We start from the raw sequence: 24,536 nt of genomic DNA, 5'->3' as shown, positions 1-24,536 counted from the left end.
TGCTAAACTCCAACATTTCATGTACAAGTGAACGCAAGCTGTCATCACGTAATTCTTCAACTCGATGTCGTTTAGAAGACATAATTATGAATGAAAAGTACTCTTATGAAACAACAGAAGTGCAACGCACCTATAGGTTCAAATTCACTCCTCCCCGAAATTACAGTACTCCTTTTCACACTGATGTACTATACAGTTCCCAGTCTCATAAAACACTAAAGTTTTCGAGTAAGCACATAGCAAGGACGCAGTTGATTAGCCTAGTTCCCGTGCAAGGCGAACACATAGCGCGCTTTTGCACGGAAGCGAATTATGTTGAATGATATACATCTCTCTCTGATCTGTTTCTGTTAAGCGGAAGTACTTACTAAAAATACCACTTGATGACAGGGGTATGCAGATAACGAGGACTGAATTTCATAACTCTGGCTAAGCTGAGAGTCGAGGAAAAAAATAAAATAGCAGCGTACGACTGAAGTCACTCTCCCCACCTGGCTGGTTATTTCCTCGAGCGACTTAAGTCACGCTCCCCAGTATACGGGTTAAAGATATTGGCATTCTGTTTTCATATTCGTAAATAGTACCCAGGGTCTTGTAAAATAACGTGCTACTTAGTGTCAAGGGGTGATTAATAACCGAGATATTGATACCAACTCCATATTTTTAAATGGAATGGCACAAATTCATTCAGCTGGCCTAAAAGTTCAACTGTGTACAAGTTCAAACATGTAAGTATTTTCAAAATCAGACAATTACTTTTTGAGATATAAATAAGAACAGCATGCGTGGTTTTGCATGCCGCATGAGACGGCGTGAAGTCTGGCATGCCGCCTGGCAAAGACATACTGACGCGCAAGCAGTTTCCTGGGAGTGAGTTCAGCCACAGCACGGATAGCAGACATGAACTGTAAACATAACCTGATGTACTGTAACATACCCTGGGTGTGTTATTATATGACTGGCAAACACACAACTGGGAAGGGAGATTAAAGTTGTTTTGTTTTGACATTGATGTGTAATAGGTTGCGCTCAGATTAGCGTCTTTTCTCACGGATGGGAATGGGAAGGATTTAGAAAGGAAGTCAGCCGTGGCCTATCCCAAAGGTACCTATCCGGCATTTGCCTCGTGTTGAACATGGGACACCATGAAAATCACTTTCATGTTGGGCGAGGCAGGAATCGAATCCTGCGCTCTCACGAATGCACGCCACTAGTCGCGTTTGAGCTCCGCATGTAAAATAAATAAATTATAATGTTGCTGCCATCTCACCACGATCAGCTTGGAACATCCCACATAATAAGTCGAGCCGTTTGTCTCCTAATGTCTAACCAATCCCAACCCAAATAATCCAGCATTGGTAACACTGCTCCTTCGCCTGAAAAAACGAGGTGTGCTTTGTACTGTACACACACACACACACCCAAGAAAACAGGGCTACATGACCACGCTGTCAAAGCCCTGGAAATGACATAACAAACAGCCACTCCTCTCCGCAGCCTGTCGAGTTTCTTAGTCACATGTAGCGGCTAGCATTCGTAACTGTCGCCGCGGTGATTCAGTTTCAATTCCCGGCTCTGATAAGCAAATTTAATTATGGTTGGAGGGCTGGAACAGGGTACACTCAGCCTCGTGAGGCAAAACGGAGAAGAGGTGGGTTCGGTATCCATCTCAGCTATCCTGGAAGTGTTTCCGTGGTTTCTCACCATTACTCCAGGCAAATGTCTGGATGGTTCCTTACTTATGACAACGGCCGCCTCTGACTCAATTCCTCACCTGAATATATATATATATATCACACACACACACACACGCGCGCGCGTAGTTACACGACTACAGTGTCCAAGCCCCGGAACTGAAATAACAGCAACTATTCTCTGTACCCCTTCGAGTGTCTTAATTACGTACGTCTGGAGAGGAATCCGAACAATAAGATGTATTACTGGAAGTGCGACCGTATAAGCATTCCTGTTCTGGAGTAGACTTAGTGTTTGAAAATGTGGATGTTGCCATGCAATCGCAGTGTGAACGACGCACGTCCTGCAAACAAATGGAAATAGCAAGGTAAGGTAGTGTAGCTGCTATTAGAGGGCGTAGGAGAAGGTCTTATCCGCCTTGTGTCTCACGGGCCTCATGTTACGTACAGTACAGTTTTGGAGTACGTCTGGAGTACTTACACAATACCCTACACAAACCAAGAGAAACTGGACACGCTTCTCCCGTACGGCACGTGTGGAAGGAGTTTCTAGGAGAGCTTCGCAACTGTATGCCGAGAGGAATCCCGCCCGAGTCATCCGTCACATGACAATACAATGCCTTTGCCGCAAGTTGTTGCAGAACGGACACTGGAATAATCAGGCGAAGAGAAACAGGAGCATACTAGCGACAGGGAAAGAGAAGGCAATAGATGTTCTGGCGGCCGTCGCCCATAATCCACATGCGCGTGATGCCAGGATGAGCCAGGCAAGTGTCATTTGCATTTTACAGCGACACAAGTTTCATTCCTATCGCGTATCTTTGTATCAACAACCTGATGAGCCAGATTATAGACAACGTGTGGATTTCTACCGTGCTGTTCTTTTGCGAGTACGGGACGACATGAACTTCCTGCAGACTTCTCTTCACTGATGAAGTGACCTTAACATACGACAGGATATGTGGTTCCAGCACGACGGGTCTCCTGTCCACTATTCGCTTGTGGCCCGGCAAGTCTTAAACGAGATATTCCCCGGTCGATGGATCGGACGTGGAGGTGCTATCAGATGGCCAGCATGGTCACCTGATTTGACACAACTGGACGTTTTCCTCTGGTGTACGTGCAAGGACATAGTCTACGCACAAGCTCCAACAACACCACAGGATCTCAAGCGACGTATCATTGCAGCATGTGCTGCAATATCAAGGGAAACTCTCTGGTCTGTGACATCATCCCTCGCGACACAACTGCAAATGTGCATTGCCGTTGATGGTCAACATTTCGAGTACATAATTAAACACACACATTGTGTATGCAGATCACTGAAACACACGTTCTCAAACATCACCCACCTCGTATCTTTATTGTTGTGTTAATTCAGCCTCCAGTCAATGAACGACTGGCCACGAGTGGCTTTGCCACATAAAGTACTGAACTCGTTGCCAACACAGTCTCTACATACAAAATGTCCGCATCATACCAATTACACTGATGAGACGTTATGTTCCTGTGCCTATGCCCTTAGGATCATTTCCAATGAAGTCTACCTCGGACATTATTCATTTGCTTTTCTAGGAGGAGTTCTCCCGGTGTTTTGAGTTATGTTTATTTCTCAACTCATACTGTAGTATGTACTGTACACTAAATCCAGTGACAATTATAGCTTTCATTATGTTCCTTTCAAGGCAAAGTATTTATTTCATTCCTTCTAAACACATCAACCTTCTCTGTCCTGTCATGAGTTCGCCTGTCATACACACTTTGCAAACCCATCACATGTGTACAAGGTCCTTACATGCCTGGTATCTATTCTGTGGCTGAACTCACTCCCAGGAAACCACTTGCGTGTCAATATGTCCACGCCGTCTGATGCAGCAAGCAAAACCGTGCATGCTGTTCTATTTATATCTCAAAAGTAATTGTCCAATTTTGAAAATACATACATATTTGAACTTGTACGCAGTTGAACTTTTAGGCCAGCTGAATAAATTTGTGCCATTCTATTTCAAAATATGGAGTCCGTATCAATATCTCGGTTATTAATTACCCCACGAGACTAAGTAGCACGTTATTTTACAAGACCCCGGGTACCATTTACGAATATGAAAACAGAATGCCGATATCTTTAATGGTTTTAAAGTTATTTCCATGTAACATGTTAGATGAATAACCCTGTGTATATATATACGCACAGTATGTAGATAGATTGATATAAAAGCCTATAAAGCAGGCTTGCGGTGCCATGCTGGGGCGAAATGCTGGTGCTTTCACAAATCACAAGAACTAAGGAGTTCAAACACTTTAACATTAGGAATTGTTGAAAGCCAGTTAAGGTTTCTTTTTGTATACTTAACTTTTTATATAGACGTAACATTTTTCAGTTACGTGACGAGGCAGTAGTCTTAAACGGCACCAACTTGCTCTCCGCCATCTTTCCTAAAATGCCTGTGAACACCTTGTCTGGAACTGATTGATCATTGTCTCCCTGCATATGGTGATGGATCATGTACATAAAATGTATTTATAACTCCTTGACCTGTTGAGTGATTTTTTTAAGAGGATATTGCAGGCTGAAGTCATCAAAGTTAGCAATTCTGATTGTCAGAAATAAATTCTCTGAATCAACCTGAACAAAAACATAATACACCTTAAAGGTCATGTTATGTAATTTACATAATTAAATATACAGTAATTATATTTAAATGAAGCTTGTGCCAGGAGCCAGGCACATTGTCAACAGTAATTATAATTGTCCAGGTTTGTTAGTAAGAGTATGCTATGTAACAAACAGTCGTCCTCAGCAACTGCAGACTACTCCACCCAAAGGTTGGTTGGATCCTCAGCATTCCAGCTGTCATAAATGACCTCAGAATCTATGAAGCGGCTTAGTAGTGAAACGAGGAGTAAGGCAGTTTCCCCGTTGCTTTTCTCACAAGTCCACTTACACATATTCACCAATCAGCCCCTAGCTTCGCTCATACCCGAGTCACATTCCAGCCCATACTGTGCTTTCTTTATCATTAAATGAACCAATAACTCGTGTATTTTGCTGCAGAAACTTCAATCATTTACCTTACACAGGATTTCAGATAAATTCGCCTCCTTTTCACCAGTGATGTTAAAAATCTATTTGTATAACTTAGAGGAAATAAAAGTGACCAATAGCTCTTCAATATAACCCCTATAGCATATATTTATGGTATGGCTTTTAGTGTGGAAATTGTAAGTTCCCAAGGAGGGAATTAGATATTTTTCCACCAATAGACCATGTCAAAAAAAAACAGATCAGATGACACCCCAGCATCAGTGGGTAGGGTCTGACACATCCCACTCTGATGAGTCCAGTGTCAGACCTAAGACGAAACTCTGGTTAATAGAAGCAAACGCCTGAAAAGCCTTACATCTGATGGCTTTTAAGGTCGGGAATGTCTGAGGAAACGTTAAGTTCGCTACATACAAACACTGCGGAGAGGTATGGAACCGGTCGCGATCTGGTGATATAACACCACCACCTCACCTACCAACAACCAGTGAACGTACAACCATTTCTTCCCTACATTTGAGGAATCTATTCCAAAAATGTTGCCCTGTATTTTTGTTACAGGGCCGCTGCTATGAAAAAGAGTTAACATAGTTCATTTCTTTCCTGCTCTGAGCTCTCTCTGCTGCCCCTTGCATCTTCATTTACTTGATGGAAAAGTGAAATGTGAGAGTTAGAGAAATGTGAAGCATACTCAACATACATATTTCCATCCGAGGGTGGTCTTGCAGCACTCGCAGTAGATGTCCGCCACGGCGTGCAGGCCCGTGAGCAGCACACGTTCTTCAGCCGGTCCACAGCCCACATTCACCCTGCAAACACCATAGTCTTCAGTGCAATGAACCCTTTCCAACGACAGAGAAACCACCGCTAAAGACAGCCACTTTGAGCGATAGTTTCTCTGCTCTACCATCCTCATTCAGAATCCTCATCCTCATTCATAAACTTACCCAGGAAACCCTCTCAACATACACAACATACACAGGTCATGTAAAGTGTAAGTACAAAATAGACACACTCTCGCAACCCAAATCAAAACAGGTACGACGTTTCAAAGAATGAAAGAACTGGCTGAAGGAAGGGTGCTAGGGATTGGTAAAGACTCACCATATTATAACAGAGAAGTAAAGAGACTAAGAAGGAGGTGCAGGTTGGAAAGAAATAGAGTTAGAAATGGCTGTGGAAGTAAGAAGTAATTGAAGGAACTTACTAGGAAATAGAATCTAGCAAAGAAGGCAGCTAAGGATAACATGATCGCAAGCATAATTGGCAGTCATACAAATTTTAGTGAAAAAACGGAATGGTATGTATAGGTACTTTAAGGCAGAAACAGGTTCCAAGAAGGACATTCCAGGAATCATTAATGAACAAGGGGAGTGTGTATGCGAAGATCTTCAAAAGGCAGAAGTATTCAGTCAGCAGTATGTAAAGATTGTTGGTTACAAGGATAATGTCCAGATAGAGGAGGCGACTAATACTAAGGAAGTATTGAAATATACCTATGACAACAATGACATTTACAGTAAGATACAAAAGTTGAAAACTAGAAAAGCAGCTGGAATTGATAAGGTTTCGGGGGATATACTAAAGACAATGGGTTGAGATATAGTACCATATCTGAAGTACTTATTTGATTATTGTTTGCATGAAGGAGCTATACCAAATGAATGGAGAGTTGCTATAGTAGCCTCTGTGTATAAAGGAAAGGGTGATAGACATAAGGCTGAAAATTACAGGCCAGTCAGTTTGACATGCATTGCATGTAAGCTTTGGGAAGGCATTCTTTCTGATTATATTAAACATTTAAATCTAAGAATTTCATTTTCTGTCCGTATTGAACTGAGAACGTAAGATAGGAAACATATATATTAGACATGTTTGCAAAATGAATAACTGGTTTGATAGCAGTTTGGGTTTAGGAAACGTTATTTCACTGAAGCTCAACTTGTAAGATTCCAGCAAGATATAGCAGATATCCTGGATTCAGGAGGTCAAATGGACTATCGCGATTGACCTATCTAAGGCATTTGATACTGGAGATCATGGGAGACTACTGGCAAAAATGAGTGCAATTGGACTTGACAAAAGAGTGAGTGAATGGGTTGCTCTGTTTCCAGAAAACAGAACTCAGAGAATTAGACTAGGTGAAGCTTTATCTGTCCCTGTAATAATTAAGAGGGGAATTCCTTAAGGCAGTATTATTGGACCTTTATATTTTCTCATATATATCAATGATATGTGTAAAGAAGTGGAATCAGATGTTATTCTAAACAGAGTAATAAATAAGTTACAAGATTGTGAGAGTGGCAAAATGACCTCGATAATGTTGTGAGATGGACAGTAGGCAATGGTATGATGATAAACAGGGTTAAAAGTCAGGTTGTGAGTTTCACAAATAGGAAAAGTCCTCTCAGTTTTAATTCCTGCATTGACAGCGTGAAAGTTCCTTTTGGGGATCATTGTAAATACCTAGGTCTTAATATAATTAGCAGGTGCAAGACCAATCCGCACAAGTGGGGATTCTGTTTTGTGAGGCTGTGATGAAGTGCAGACTGCTGCCACATGTACTGAGAAAGAGCTGCCCGAGGAGACAAGAAATGCACTCGACGTTGCTAATTTCTGGTGCACTAGTCTGAACCTTTGGTGCACAATTTACTTTCATTTTTTTCTCTAGGCATTTGTTGTACATCTTTACATGTACCTATGCTCCTGACATGAAATAAGTAAATAAAAATAGTTTGCACAATCAAAGTGACTGAATTTGTCTCTTCTTCTGTTTATGTTGGCATGTGCTGGGAGCAGAGCAGACATTTACCACCATGTGAAGGAAATGAGGCTATAAATTAATTAATAAATAAATAAATAAACAACCAAATAAATATTCTAGGAAGGCAATAGGAAAATATTTGGAGGAACTTTGCCAAAATGTAGAAGCCGACATGAAAAATTTACGAATGGACTCTGCTTATAGGGCTAGTCTATAATGTGATGTTTGACTGTGTGGATGATTGGAGACGATGGAAAGAATACCTAAAAGGTTTATATGGTATTTCACTTGATGATTTAACAGACAGTGAAGAGTTAGTACTGCAAGATGACAAAGAGATCAGATTAAAAGGGAAGACTTTGTCGAAGTGGTGGCTGATTTGAAAGATTGGGAAAGCAGTTGGTTATGATGATCTGCGACTCGTTTCTATGGCATGCTATATTTCCTTTTCATATCATACAGGTATACCCTGACAGGAAACCAAGCGGAGAACATGCTAAATCCAATACTCAATCCCCACTTAGGTACGAGATTTATATCCATCCTCTCACACAAGTTCACTAACAAGGGCTAAATTTAAGACAACGTTCCCGTCCCAAATCAGCGATAAAAACAGAAAACCCACACATTCTGGGAAGATACATATCACCATAGTAATATTAATAGATGTCAATGCCCAATGAGCAAGCGAGCTAACGTACAACTATTGGTGGAGCCTTCACACACTGTTGCTACCTCAAGAGAGATACTGAGAGGCGCTACCTCTCAAAGATCAGATACAGCATACAGTCCCTAGGACACAGAGGTTCAACAACGCAGATGTGCAAGAAGCTCCCTTATGGTGCTGCCCGCTCACACTCCTCGTGAAGAGCAGGACCAATACTGGGGATACTCAAGACCACAATGGAAGTATTCATTTTCAAAACTTTTAAACATTATAAACGGATGGGTTCAAGTAACGTGTACAAGAAACCGAGTCCTTTCCCTTCATATCTTCGTATACAGTTGTACAGATCTCTCCACGCCTCGATAATATCCGTTTGTCCCGACTGTAAAAACACGCATGAAAAGCAGGATCGGAGCAGTGTAGCAGGGGCAGGACAGGAAGTATCACAACAGGATGCGATGGGAAGCATCATATAAAGCGGGCAGGATGGGATGAATTTGCGAATTTCTACTACATTAAAAATTAAATAATTGAAGTTCAACCAATTCAATACATAAAAGAAAGAAATGTAGTAATTACATTCTTATTTAAATGGGACCGGTTTCGACCCTAGTCCAGGTCATCGTCGGCCGTAAAAACAAGTAGGCGAAATCACACAATGTTTATGAATATTGGAGAAATGGGTCAGTTTCACACTCTGTCAGGCACAAAGTCACAACACTATCAAATAATATATGAAGATTATAAATAAACTTGAAGTCGCAGACGAATAGATTTGTAGAAGCAAACTGCCAGTTCCCGGTGATCAGCGCGGCACATTCAAGGTCATGCGCTGCGGTCTCGAACGCCAAAGTAGAGTGGAGAATGTCTTGAAGGTCCAATATTTGTCTCGGCTGCGGGAAGTTAAGTATGTATATAAAAAATATACGACGCAAATCAGTATAATTGAATGAGAACTTGTGATCTTGCTAAGTTCTTGGAAAACAGTTGACTTGAAAACTGGTGCAATTCTTGAACAGATAGTCCACGGCCAAGAAAATCGAATGAACCTTTACACAACCAACTGGCCGACGTTCACTAACAATAACGACAAAGATTTTACAGAACTTTCAAACAGAATTCCAGTAAATATACTTCATGGAATCTTCTCTCCAGGGACTTGCAGGCCAGGTTAGTTTACAACAAGGAAAACTTCCACCCCATGGTGGAGCACTTTAAGAACCACAGCAAACTACAGCAAACGGCACGAAACTCAAACTCACCATTTCCTTCAGTAGAACAACAAGGCAGCTGGAAAAATACTCATCGTGGCCAAACTTTGGAAGAGCCCCGGGAGCAAGGCAGAGAGCAATCCCGCCGATAATATTCAGAACATCATACAGGAAACAGAGTAGCGTCAACTTACAGGTGTGAACAACTCTCCTCCCCAGGAATGTACAAAGTCTTGCCTAAGGACAGCCCATTGACGGAACACCAGGGAGGCTCAGGAAGAGCTGAGCAAGTTCCCAACTTCAGAACTCCAGCACGGTGGCAGTCACCTACGACTCCGTGGAGAGAGAAACTCTTAGAGCCAATTGCAAAAACGATGACTAGTTTTAAGCCTCAAACAACGTCTACCTAAACGATGTCTATCACGATCTTCCATTGCATGAACAATGTTCAGCCTGTGTTTAGCTAGACGTCTTTTAAAGTTTCAATATTGGTTCGAAAATTGAAATAGAAGTATCTTCCATGCAACTCTTTGCTTGTGGCACCGATGCGAGCGCCAAACAATAGCTGTCGTCTTCCTACACATTACTCAAGCGTGGCTAAGCATAAGCACGACTTGCCCGCAGATAAGAATATCGTTTTCGGTGGGAATAATAATAATTTCGTGTGGCTATTACTAGCCAGGTGCAGCCCTTGTATGAGGGTGGGCAGCATCTAACTGCATGTTATTGTGGTGGACGATAGTGTTGTGTGTGAGTTGCAGGGATGTTGGGAACAACACAAACACCCAGCCCCCGAGACAATGGAATTACCAATAAAGGTTAAAATCCCCGATCCGACCGGAAATCGAACCCGGGAACCTCAGAACCGAAGGCCAGTATGCTGACCATTCAGCCAACGAGTCTGACTAGGTGGAAATGAAATCCCATTATTATCTAGACGTATGAGCAAGTGTAGCTATGATTGCAGTGTTATGGTGAGTTTCAACAAAAGGAAGATGAAACTATAGTACTGTGTAACCAAATTAGTTATATGGGCCATATATCAAAATGGTTTGAAACCAAGAGAGGTATTCCAAGAAGGAAGTGCCCTATCACCACCCCTGTTCGTAATAGTAATGGATAAGGTCATAAAATCAAACAAGAAAATGGACAGTGAACCAAACTCCCTGCTATTTGCTGATGTGCTTTTATGGGGGGAGACAGAAGCTGAAGTTCAGAAGAAACTTAATGAATGGAACAATACATTCAATAATTTTGGACCGAAGATGAGCAAAACAAAGACAGTGGAAATGACCATCAATAGGGAAGGAACAAGCTCAAATATATTTCTAGAAGGAGTAAAAATCGAATCAGCTTTCCACTTTAAGTACCTCGGAAGCACAACTCGAAAAACAACACTGTTAGGCAGAAAACATTCAGCAGAACACAGAAAGCATCAAACTTATACACTCAAGTCAGAAATCTTCTCTGGGACTGCAAAATACCACAAAAAGCAAAAACAATCATGTACCACACTTACTTTGTACCAATTCTCATGTACGGTTTAGAGACATGTACCCTACTAAACAAAGACTTCAACAGAATCCAAACAACTGAAAAGAGATTCATTAGAACCACGAACCAAACTACCAGAAAGGACAAGATCAGAAATGAAGTGAATAGCAAAGTAGCTGGTATTGAGGTTCCTATTACCAGTGTCATAAAGAAACTCAGACTTCATGGTGTGGGCACATAATGAGAATGAACAAGGAAAGACCTGCCAGAAAATATTTTGACCTTAATCTCATAGGAAGAAGACCACAGGGAAGACCAAGGAAACGCTGGATAGTGACTGTAAGATCAGATGTGGAGGAGAGAGGACACAAATGGGAGGGTGTACTGGAACAGAAGATGTATGGAGACAGAAGGAGACTGCGAATGCTTGTACACCACACCCGGGAAATTGGAGTTGGGAAATGATGATATATGCACCACCGGCAACCCTGAAAATTATTTTCCGTAGTTCCCTCATTTTTATCCCAGACAAATGCTGGGTCTGTATTTAAAGCCACAGTTCTTCCTTCCCAGTCCTTGGCTTTTCCTACCTCATAGTTACCGAAAACTTATCTGAATTAGTGTGACGATTATCCGCAAAAAATACCTCACGCATACATGCAGCTTACTTTTTAGCGTCACTTATGTGTGCTTACTTGGCAGTAAATATAAGCGAATCCCTTCCGGTTGATGTATGCGACAGCCATCTGACGATCGGGACAAGTTATTCTGATATGGATGCAGTCGGAGTGACCTATAATTCCAGGGAAATTATCCCATGTATAATAAAATACACTCATGTTCATAAAAAACAACACCTTGAAAGACTAGAGACAGGAAGTTCATATTCACAGGGCATGTGCATTACTATGTTCTGAAGAAATGATTATCATTTGAACTATGTTGACCCTCAGGCTCAAGGTCGGCGCACCACCACTGACTGGTAAAATGTGCCTGCGGCTCTCGTTGTCGCTATAAACAGAAGGTAATGGATCAGTGTGACTTGAGCATACGTGCAGGATGCCTCGCAAACGTATGCGAGAACCGTACCGTCAAATGAGTGAGTTTCAAAGAGGGCGCCTTCTTGGCATGAGAGAACGTGATGCATGCATCCATCTGGGAAATTGCTGCTCGTGTGGGACGAAGTGTGTCGGCAGTGCAACGGGTGTGTGCAGAATGGTTCACAGAAGGCCGTAGTACACGACGAGATGGGTCTGGTCGCACCACCCAGACCACCCCCCGAGAAGATCGCCACCTCATCCGAATGGCATTGTAGGACAGATCTGCGTCCTTCTCGGGTCTGGCGTAACAGTGTAACACATCATACACTATCAGGAGTAACAGTCTGTTGCTGTTTATTACGGTCTGGGTTACCGGTGCGTCGTCCACTTCTCCACCTACCTTCGACTAATGTACATAAACATGTTAGACTGCAATGGCTGTATGGAACGACATTACTGGGTACAAGAATGGCAGGAGATAATGTTTTCGGACGAATCCAGGTTATGTTTGTTTGAAAATAATGGCCGCATTTTGGTTCGCCGCAGACAGGAGGAATTGAGTTCCTTCGCACAAGACATACAGCATCTTAAGGTGTGGTGTGCTACTGGGTACAACCACAAATCACAGTGACATCGTGCAACCCGTAGCCATACCCTTTCTGCACGACACCCCAGACGCCATATTTCAGCAGGACATGTCACAGGATGTCAGACTGTTGCCCGATCACCGGACTTGCTGCCAATCGAGAATGTGTGGGATATGGTGAAACGAGGGGGCGTCGCTGTGACCTAGTAACAACCAGCAAAGATTAACTGTGGAACCCAGTGAATGTAGTGTGGATAGCTGTACCGCAGGACGCCATTCGCGTCTTATACACGTCGATACCGTCACACATGGACAAGTTATCAGTGCCCATGGAGGAGCCAGTGCCTACTAGGTAACAGGACACATGGTGAACCTAGGTGACTGAAATGCTAATCGTTTCTGTAGAACGTACTAATGAACCTGTCCTGTGAATATGAACTTTCAAGGTGGGTTTTTTTAAATATATTATGAACATGAATATATATGTTGCCAAGAACCCTAGTCAAGCTGACAGTTACCAGACTGTCCCTTGTGTCAGACTCAAGAAATAATTCCCTTATATTATCTCTTGAAAAGCGAATCGTATGTGTTTAAAAATTTTACTTCCCCGTTCATTTCGAATGGTTTGCAGTGATTTCATAGCAGGCGAAGTACGGAGAGGCCGTCTAGCTAACCTTTCGTAATCTATAATCTTCATTTCCGTATTGACGAATTACACAATTAGAAATAGGAAAGGATTTCCACCTATCGATACTTATTTATTGCACTTATCATGCTACAGGACTGGTTTCAACCCCTTTACATAGGGTCATCTTCAGCTGAACCATACATTTATATCTATGTCATGAGGCATAATTAAGATACATTGTCTAGGGAAAGCCATATGATAATAAACATCGGGTCACATCCAAATAGGGCATGTCAAACGGGAACTGGCGTGTATGTCACTGTGCGACAATGTGGTTGTATGTCTAAAATTATATATGTCTTAAAATTAGTTTGTAAAACACACTTCTACTTAAAACTAACACACACATATATATATACATGAAGACAAGAAAAAATCTTTTATTCATACAATGTGACAATTTTACAAGCAAATCGTATCATTTAAACTCCAGGAACAGCAACCAAGTGCACCATAAGTCAACTGATGAATTGAACAACACGCAAGACACGAACGTTCATGTGCATGAAGTGTTCCTATATACATTGTATTCATCTTTATATATATATATATATATATATATAAAGTTAGTTTTAAGTAGAAGTGTGTTTTACAAACTAATTTTAAGACATACATCATTTCAGACGTATTGTCGGACAGTGACATACACGCCAGTTCCCGTTTGACATGCCCTATTTGGATGGGACCCAATGTTTATTATCATATTGCTTTCCCTAGACAATGTATCTTAATTATACCTCATGACATAGATATAAATGTATGGTTCAGCTGAAGATGACCCTATGTAAAGGGGTCGAAACCAGTCCTGTAGCATGATAAATGCAATAAATAAGTATTGATAGGTGGAAATCCTTTCCTATTTCTAATTAGCTAACCTTTCTACGTGGAATCGTCCGAATATTTGGCGCATAACCTCTAACTGTGCTTTACTCCTAAAATTTGAGGTTAAAATGTGTTCTCAGCAGTATTTAAACATGACCGGTTGAACATCGGTTTTAGTGTATAAGGCATACTTAAGACATTGTTTAACCGTAAACATAGTCTAAACACCGTTTCTGCAATCGGACCTCAGTAAAATGCGCAAACAACTTGGCTTAGACAACAAAACCTGCAGACATTTTCTACAAACCCTGACCGACTCACACTCCAAACTTAACTTCAGAGCCAAGATCTCAGAAAGCTTCAAGATCAAAACGTAATGAAGTTTCCCCACTCCCCTTCAACTGTGTCCTTGAATATGTGGTGAGAGAATTGTGCAACTTGAGTGTTCACCTGAATCACAAGAGGAAAGGGCTGACAGTGGACTGCAGAGTCTTTGGCAAATAGTCGAGGTCCAGATCAACTGTCTAAGAAGACAGATGGCCAAAGAGTTACTGGAGAAAAAAGAGTGCTGAGGGTAACAGAGAGCTGTCCCTTGAACAGCGTAAAAACAAGCGAATGCAGAAGTAAGTATATCAGTGAAACCAACCTGTCAGAGAAAGCAGCCTTTTCCGCGAACATTAACAAGCTGGAACTGGCCTTTCACTAAATCTGAAGCTAAAACTACACAACAGCCTAGACGCTCTGTATGCCATGGAGTGTATGCCACTAAACAGGACAGGCTTGATGGAAATACTGGAAGCTAGGGAAAGAAGAATTCTCGGAAAAATCCTACTCCTGGTACTGGAAGATGGGGGAATACTGCAGGCATCACTATTCAGATCTCTACTTCCAGAAGTTCTCTGACCATACCAGCTTTCTATAGTCATGTGTCAAGATTCCCTCCCAACAGATTGACCAAACGCTTGTTAACCTTCTGGCAAAACAAGAAAGATCGAACAATCTCGCCACAGACCGAGGACGACTTGCAAATCAGACAGGCTCCGAGACAGATTCTGAATAGTACCGTAGTTTTCAGGAAAATTTCTCTAAGAACAAAGGTACCTCCTTATCAGAGGAAAGAATGCTACACTGGACTGGGCAACAGCTGAACAAGCATGAGTTCATCAGTTACTAAGCCATGTTATGTTGATTAAGGGTCATGGAAGGTACAAATGTCACTTCCTTACGATTTCAACCATTGTCATATCGATGGTCTAATCTGTGGAGCAAACATGGCAACCATAACAAGATGTATTACGGATGAGGTTAGGTCCACTAAATTACATGCCCTGACTTTCAATGGCACTTAATTGGTCCAGCAAGCCAGAGGATGGATGAGGAGGAACACTGTTGAGAGGTTACTAGGACACTGCACGACTCAACCACAAGCTATTTTATTCTCCCCCACTCTCTCTAGTAGCGAACAAAGGAAGAAAGGTACCCACCCGTGCAAATACTTTAGTCCAGGAAGAGCTTTTTAAGAATATCGGAGTAACTTACGATCCCAGCTGAAAAGGACAGGCTGCAGCTGTGGAGTAGTTCTATGGCATGGAACAGGATGCACTAGGTGTGGCCAGGTTATGGACCAAAGAGCATCACTAACAGAAACAAAAATCGTCCCACATGATAACCCACAATTATGTTAACAATTCAAAGTGCTGATTATTAAATTCATTATATATATTTCACTAAAATGGTACAAAAGTAAAACAGTCTCCCATGATCTCATTACAAGCATTATTATTTACAGGCTCAGTTTTCAAGAAGATATGACATCACTGCAAGGAAACTACGGCCAACATTCACTCACATGAACTCCCATATTACTGGCTGATATATCATGACACATTACATAGATAATTATACTTACACGGAATTGAAAAGGTATGCTCTTCCTTGACTTCCTTGGAAAGACTGTAAGAAAAAGAGACAAGGAATTAGAGGACAGAAAGCATCAAGTGTAACGACATTTTTAACTCGTTTTGAGAGAAAATCAAGGAATACCCTCCTAAGACAAAAATGTGCAAGTCAATGATGTTGCTGCTTGAACACACAGCACAACGATTTACCTACACAATGTTCGTGTTTATTTTTCCTCTTGGAAGACAGTTATAAACACACATTTTAGGCTGCTCCGCTGGTTTGGTAAGACCGAGCGACAGCGAGATATTCAACTGTCGTCGTGCATTCAAGTATGAAATGCGTGTGTATTTGCTATTACTGGATATTTATTTCAATTATGACATTGAAGTTTATTATTGCGTTCACATGTAACTAGTGTTTTTCGGGCCGTATGATCCTATCATCCAAAGGTCATTTTTTCCAGTGTGCACGTTTGTATGAAAATTCTTGAAATGCACGCTAGTAATCAAGTTGTAAACATCTCGAGGGAGAGGAAAGAATTCGACCTTTATGATAGACGATGAAAGCTGAGAAAAATCTGGAAATATCGGTAATAGTGAGGCCGTGAACTGCTGGTAAAGAAGAAACAACGATTTTGACAAATGAGAGATTTCCTCCTTGCAATGTTTCGATCGCACAATTACTTCAGCTAAATGTTAAAAAGCTAACATTTATACAGTAGCTAAAAAATGCACTAAACGTTAATACAATAATTAAACCCTATTTAATTGAAGATATGGCATTCACTTAGCCAGGCACAATGTTTCCAATAAGATAATCGAATCTTGGTGGGTTAAATACTCACTGACCGACAACCATGTTGTATGATTTATATATCGAGCAGTCAGTCGAATGTGTCACAAGATACAGCATTATCGCTTTGTAATTCGTCGTCCAGTGAAAGATGCAGTCCGAATGTTGTGCGACTAATTTCTGCACAAGAACCACTAATGTCCTGCGTGGAATCAACTTCTCGTGTACTTCGCGAGTGCCTCAAGTCTATACAGTATTTCTAAGACATAACATTTATTGGCGACTCAGCAATGGCTAGAATGGACAATAATCGTCGGAAATGTTTTAATTTGTTACTAGCAAGATACCCGTGCTTCGCTACGGTATTATACTGAAAATTATAATTGAATGCTTAACGTTTTATATATAATCCGCCAAAATTCACGATCTGACTCGTTTTCTGAGGGATTACGGCAAAGTTCCTCCTACTTTTCAATCTTTCTTCCCAGTAATCGATTTTGGACTTCCCGAACTAGCTCCAGGTATTCGCCCGGTCAGTTGGGTCCATAAATCTTTGCCATCTTTTCCTATAAGCATGTTTAATATGGATCAAATCCTTGAGGAGATCCGGCGTGGTGTCGTCATGGGTGCCTTGGCGGTACTGAACCCGTGGCCGGACTGCATTCGTAGTCATTACCCGGCCACGGCCCGTTTCCAGCGCGGTCTGCACATTTTGACGACGGTCCAGAACATTAATAATAATTGTACCGGGAGGTACACCTCAACTACGCACATTTAAACGAAGCGCTTTAAGGAACGCTATCTCTCAAACAAAACGTGAAACAGCTACTGCATGAAGTTGGGACATTACTCGGAAGATGTCACTCATAAGTAACAGAGAATTGTGTTATTTTAAAGTTTCCTAAACTGGCTGGATTTATTTGGTTTGTTTTGGTGTACAGCAAGTAGTCTGAACCTTTCTCCATAGACGTCCTTACAAAAAACTGAGGTCATGCACTCTGGTGCAAGGTGGAAGAATTTGTGATTTAAAGAAGTTTTGTGTTTCTAGGTTTTCATAACTAAATCAGAGTTCATTTATTTTATTATTTCAAGGTTTGCAATACATCCTTCTCACCCTGCCAGCTCTTGAATCTGGCCAATTAGAAATTTTTGTATTTATTTTTCAGCATATCACAGGCTTCTTGTAGATTTTTTCGGCCAATAAAAACGAAATGGCCTTCTCGAATCATCCCCTCGGGTATATAAGCTGCGGCTTTTTCAGGCTGCCTGGTCATATTGATCGTTGGAGTACTGAGTGTGTGTGTTAAGACAGGAGGCGAGATGCCTCATCCTTCTCCAGGCAGTACATCAGCCCAGGTAATGGCCACCAGTTTTCTATCTCTGTAGCTGGCTCCGCAAACTTACCCGAGGGGAAGGTCCTAATCTTCGACTATGTAACTATCTGTTTTCTAAAATGTAAACTTTCTTCCTGCTAATGTAAAATTTCATAAAGACTTAAACTATAAATCGGGGATAGAGAGCGCGTTACCCTCTCGAGTTCCCCTTCAATTTATCTTGAGGTGACCAGGATTTTGTAATTGTTTCTCTTCCTGTAATGCATTAAATTAACCTTTCATTCTAGTCAACTGAGTAGCTTGGGATTAGCCTCTGTATCATCGGGCCGCGAGCCCAATTAGGGTTTTATACTTGGTTTTCAAGGAGCGCAAGTATACGCCTCCATCCATTTTGAGTTTGGGCCAGTAATATTAACCTGTTCTTCCTTTTTACCAAGGCCCAGTGTCTGGGTATTGTAAACTGTAGGTTGGGCCTAGAGAGGCCAGAGATTGTAATGTTACCTTGAGTTGGGGAGCCAGTCTCTTGTTGAATACGGAGAGCTTGTAAACTCATTCTGGTTTTTGTGTGATAGTAGTGGTGCCTTTGGAAGGCCGTAAATTTGTAACGGTTGGAGCAAAGTGCTCTGGAATTTTGTGTTTAATTAAACGCTACATCGGCGTCATTGTAAACTTGTAAATTAGGAGCTTGAAGCCTAAAACTGTTAAATTCCCTATTCTGGGATTTTCTAATTCTTGTATCAAAATTGTTATTGTACCTGACCTTTTATTCTTCGCCCAGTGAAGAAGCTTGTTAAGTTTGAAATTTGAAAAGAAATATAACCTTAATTTAAAGTTTTAGATTCATTTTTGATATAGTTAGACCCATTCAAGCCCACACCTTCCTTTACCTCTCTCTGTGATCCACGAAATCCTGGTAACAACAACAACAAAGACAATAATAATAATAATAATAATAGACTAAATTCAACTAATATCACCCATCCTATTATTATTATTATTATTATTATTATTATTATTATTATTATTATTATTATTATTAGATGCAAGACCACTACTTGGCGGTAAATTACATCTGCTGCCATTGTCATTGCTGACAATGTGAACAGCACCATTGTCGCGCGTAGGCAAATGCGCGGGATTGCTGGCGATACGAATGATTGTACTTCCGTGCATTATTAACCCTCTACTGCATGAATTATTTTTCGTTTTCGTTTGGTGAAGAAAATTTCAAGCTTTAATGTTCATCATACGTTCAGTGTATTAGATGTACCAGCAATTCTTAACTGGGGCTAATAGCGTAACACTCATATGTGATGTGAATTGCCATAGTTGAATATATATACGATTTTTCACGATTTTACGCTAAGCTTTTAACATTCAAAGACCGAACATTACTACCTACTGGCCATGGGTACGTACTGCAAGGCGCAAGTATAACTTGCAGAACCGTAGGTCGGTAATGTCTTTGAGGTTGAGCCAGAGGTACTCCTGAAGCCTGTGGTAATGTGATGGGGAGGGCCCACGTAAAATAAACGGTGGTTGGTTCGCGTGGATGGATCCCACATCTTCTCACCGATGAGCACAAGGGACAACTTTTCCAATCCTCCCCGAAACGAGGCGAACATCAATGGAATGGGTGCACCCCTCATCACCACAACGAAAGAAGGCCAAGGTTCAACCTTTAGCCGGTAAGGTTATGGCGACAGTGTTCTTTGACATGGAGGGTTTGCTGCACGTGGAATTCATGCCGAAAGGAACGACGATCAACGCGGCGTCGTATTGTCAAACGTTGCACCGGTTGCGTAGAGGGATTAAAGAGAAGCGCCGGCGGAAATTGAGGACCGGTGTGATTTTTTTTTTTTTTTTTTTTTTTTGCACGATAACGCAACATCTCACAAGGCCCGCCAAACGAGGGAACTGCTGCAGCGTTTCAAGTGGGAGGTCTGGCAACATCCACCCTACAGTCCCGACCTAGCGCCATGTGACTTTCATCTGTTCGGTAAGCCAAAACGGAGCTCGGTGGTCGACGTTTCCAGACCGATGAGGAGTTGAAGGCCGCTGTCTCCGAGTGGTTGCAGAACGCTGGATAAAATTTCTATGCATCCGGCATCGACAAGTTGGTTGTGAGTTCGCAGAAATGTTTGGAGTCTCTTGGACACTGTGGAAAAGTGACGTTACAATATATGTCGTTATAGTCGTGTTGCTGTTCTATAGGTGGTGTAATAAATGGCCATAACTGGAAAGTGCAAATTATTTTCTGATCTGCCCTCGTACATTATGAACAGTAAAATCAATTGGTCTCAACTCCTTTTTCACCCCACCGCCGTTAAGTTGATTTGCCCCCCAAAGGCTTGTTTCTTTATGTTTAAAGGAGATTCCAAATACAAATGTTCACGTCTGTTACCTTCAGTTTTGAGATATAAGAATCCCCTTAAAAAGAATTCACTTTTTTCCACTCCCTTTCACACTCCCCCTTAAGTGAATTTTCCTGAAGAAAATACTTGTTTCTTTATTAGTAAAGGATCTGCTAAATACCAATTATCACGACTGTAACATCTTGAGTTATTGAGATATGTGTCCTCATGAAAAGAAATCAAATCCTTTTCACCCCCCCCCCCCCTCAAGATTTTCCTCACAAAATGCGTTTTTCTTGTTTTTAAAGGAGATTCCAAATACCAATTTTCAGGTCTGTAATAGCTTCAGTTCCTGAGATGTAAGTATCCTCATTAAAGGAATTCAACCCCTTTTTCACCCTTTTCACCTTTTCTAGTGGGATTTTCCGAAAACAAAAAATACGCGTCTCTTTACTTTTAAAGGGGATTCTAAATACCAATTTTTACATCTGTAAACTTTTAATGTTTTGAGATATACACTCGTTTTAAAAATTCACCCACCTTTTCACCCCCTTTAGCGACGAGATATCCAAAAATCCTACCTTAGCGATCACCTACATCGTAATATAAATGTGCCCTTAAATTTCATTTCTTTATGTTCAGTAGTTTTGGCTCGACGATGATCAGTCAGTCAGTCAGTCAGTCAGTCAGTCAGTCAGTCAGGACATGTTCTTTATATATATGTAGATATAGGTCCGTATATTCCAGCCTCTGAACCATTCGAGAATTATTTAGATCGTTTTCAAGCATTCCAGTTAAAATGAAACTTTAGAGGGGTAAAAAGTGTCTTTATAATCGTGTGACCGAACCGAACATGCAAACATCGTATAACCTAAGAAGCCTAAAAACTTGCCTTTTGACAAAGTCTGAAATACGCGCTTGGTTGTCGCATAAACTCGCAAATGAAAGTATGCATGATTATGTAGTTATTCTGAAATGGCTAGCAGCAACGTGTGATTCTGGTGAAAGTATTTTTTTAATCACAGGGAGATTCGTTTTTGGACAATAAGACTGCTGCAAATTTAAAAAAAAAAGCTTACGGTCAGGAAAGGTCAGAAGGAGAGTCAAGGTTCACGAAACCGTCAAAATCGCTTCAGATAAGTACAAAATCAATGAAGAGTAATATCGGAAGTGGAGTCTCCATGACCAAAAAATAGTGGACATCAGTTAAAGATCGATATAAACAACAATCGCAGCGCAATCTATCATCGCAACAGACTCCAATTCTCAAACCTTAATGCAACTCTCGATCATGACGAATAGAGTAGCCGGGCATGTTCGAAACATTGATTATAAATATTAGTTTCTTTGTAGAATATAAGTGTGCGAGTGTATTTATATGAGCCGGTGTACGCAGTAATGTGAGAATGTGTGTGTTGTGAACCGGATTTAAGTCGAAATACAACTATCCTTAGGTTATCATTGCATGACCTGACACTTTTTATGGAATGGGAAATGCTATGAACAGTCCTCTCTCTCCTGTTGTGGTTAATTCCTCTGTCGTCCAAACCGAAGATCTGGTGGCGATATGTGGACGGAAGGTGAAGACAATCTTGGTCATTTTCCTGCACCCTTCCATTTGTTTCACCATGGAAATGGAATGTGACTGCAAAATACCATTTTTAAATGTTCTCGTCACCAAGACACACCAATATTTATATCTCCACGCAGATTCTCACCATCACCCTGCCCAGAAACAAGGCTAGGACGATTTGTGAAGTGTCTGCTCTACACCTTTGAGACCAACGGTTACAGCAAAGCTGTGATCTCTATGGTTCTGAAACCGACCCATAATCAGAGGTCTGTTAAGAAAAAAAATGTGAAAGGAAGTGCTTACCTACCTTACATACGTAACATGACGGATCTTATAGCGAAAATCTTACAGAAGTACAATGTACAAACTGTATTTGGAACTTCAATTAAGATTACGCAACTCCTTCGACCATCCGAGGGACAGTTTGCAGAAATTGCAACATCCTGGTATCTACAGTGTTCCCTGTACTTGAGGTAAGCCTTATATTGGCCAATGTACTCGTATTAAGAAACATAACAGGTGTATCAGACTCAACCAACCGTTGCTGATCATGATGTAATGTTCCAAGGAGTGGATGTTCTTGCCCGTATAAAACAATATCGGCCCAGAATCATCAGCGAGGTGGTTCAAACCTCAGTGAATCATAGCTACGTATTATCAGAACCATCAGAAAATGATGCTATACTGTTGCCATTCGTTGTCCCTAGCAAGGGCCTCCCTGTTAAATCTTAGGGCACCATTTTAAGTTCTTTGTTGCTTTCTCTTAGCAACCTTTGATATGTCTTGTTTCCTTTTTCTGTTTTTCCCTGATGAAGAAAGGCAAGGTTCCTTCTGAAACGCGTTGAGTGTGATTAGTATATAGTTCATTACACGACATAAACCCAAAATATACATTAAGTTTTCTAAGGAATAACACTTAACATTTGGAAACCAAAGCGGCCAAATTGTATAGGAGCCTGACAATGGTAGCACGGCCCACCTGGGGACTAAACTCGGAAATGTTGAAGATTATATATCGTGGAGCTGTTGAACCAATGGTGCTTTATTGTATCACTGCTTTCGAACATGTTTTGCATTTAAAAAAATGGGCGCAACAGAAATTGTCTCAAATTCAAAGAGGTTTCGTGTTACGCATCACACGCGCTTACCGTACAATATCGACAGACGCTGCCCTTATTTCTGGTATAGAACCTCTGCATCTCACAGGACTCAGCTTGTCAACTTCTGTCAACTGTAAGAAGAACAGAATACATCCGCGGGATTTGGAAGGAGTGGAACTTGAACTTCCTGCACATCAAACTGCCGCCGGACATCCAGCAGATCTGTATTTGTTCAACCATGTACCAGAGATCACAGCCATTCAATATACACAGATGGTTCTCGCATTTCCAGCAGCGGAACACTAATGGGCTGCGCTTTCGTGCTATATGAGGGTGAAGACGAAGTTCATTCTGAGAAAATAAAACTAAAGGAATACTGTTCCGTGTTTCAAGCCGAGCTGCTTGCAATACTGAAAGCAGTCGAGTGGTGCATAAACAAAAATACGTGTGCGACTATACTCGGTGACTCACAAGCGGCGCTGAACTCCATAAAAGATAAATACAACTTACACAATTTGGCAGTACATGTAAGAGAATATATATCAAAGTACAATAAACATATATGTTTCGTTTGGGTGCGAGGTCATTCCGCCGTAAAAGGGAACGAATGAGTTGACCAATTGGCCAAAGAAGCTTGTAATTCTAACTTGTCAGAGAGTTATACTAAATGCCCAATTTCTTTTGTCAAAAGAACCGTAAAGGATGAAATGCTCTCTCGTTGGAATGAACTGTGGTTGAAAGTTAGAAACTTCATTTTGTTCCGAATTGAACTGGGATTACATTTTCATTTTACTGTAATGAACTGTGGTTAGCAAGTAAAAATGGCTTAGTAACCAAACACTTGTTTTTTCCAAATGTATATAGTAGGCTGGGATGTAATGAAAGTTGCACACTATATATTTAACTCAAGTGCAATCAGGTCATGGTAAACTCAATGCTTACTTCGAGCAACTCAAAATTCCAACACAAAATGACTCACTGTGCTTCTGCACTGAAGACATTCGAACTGTAGAACACATTCTGTTCAACTGTCCTGCTTTTGAGAGAGCACGTTTTGAACTTAACTTGCAGTTGCTATTTCGAAAAACCACTACATTTCATATTTTATATAAAATGGGTCACTTTTCAATTTTCAGAATTTAAACATGTATAATTTGATATTGCCTGCTTATTAGCTGTTTAATATATGTATTGTATATATTACGATCTGGTAATTTAAATATTAGTACTCTAGTATTAAGGATTGTATATATCATACTTTTATCTTTCCATTTCTGTTCATGTCTAGTTTTGCTGTTTATGTAGGCTATTGAATTTTATCAGAGAAATTGTATATTCTGTATAAACAACAACTCTAACATACCTTATGGTAAAAAAGGGTTCACAGCACTTTGGAGATTAAATAATAATAATAATAATAATAATAATAATAATAATAATAACAAGGAATAACATATTAAGATAGGAGTGGA

At 40.9% G+C, this 24,536-nt stretch overlaps 1 protein-coding gene across 4 annotated transcripts in view; it reads right to left on the bottom strand.

Annotated features, from left to right (window-relative positions):
• The window catches only part of Ypel (Yippee-like), a 377,506-nt gene that overhangs the window by 35,780 nt on the left and 317,190 nt on the right, over positions 1-24,536 (bottom strand). For 3 of the 4 annotated variants that reach the window (XM_067154922.2, XM_067154923.2, XM_068229524.1), the window contains 2 exons: positions 15,919-15,962; positions 5,438-5,546 (listed from right to left, as the gene is read on the bottom strand). In XM_067154922.2, coding sequence (XP_067011023.1) covers positions 5,438-5,546; positions 15,919-15,962 — 153 coding nt within the window. Of the gene's footprint in view, positions 1-5,437; positions 5,547-15,568; positions 15,647-15,918; positions 15,963-24,536 lie in introns of those variants that run through there. The other variant, XR_011018787.1, reaches the window with a different exon arrangement.

Source organism: Anabrus simplex, chromosome 10 (assembly GCF_040414725.1).
Source record: "Anabrus simplex isolate iqAnaSimp1 chromosome 10, ASM4041472v1, whole genome shotgun sequence".
Classification (NCBI taxonomy): domain Eukaryota; kingdom Metazoa; phylum Arthropoda; class Insecta; order Orthoptera; family Tettigoniidae; genus Anabrus; species Anabrus simplex.
The sequence above is the reverse complement of the archived record's forward strand: the minus strand, read 5'-3'. Positions and strand labels throughout refer to the sequence as shown.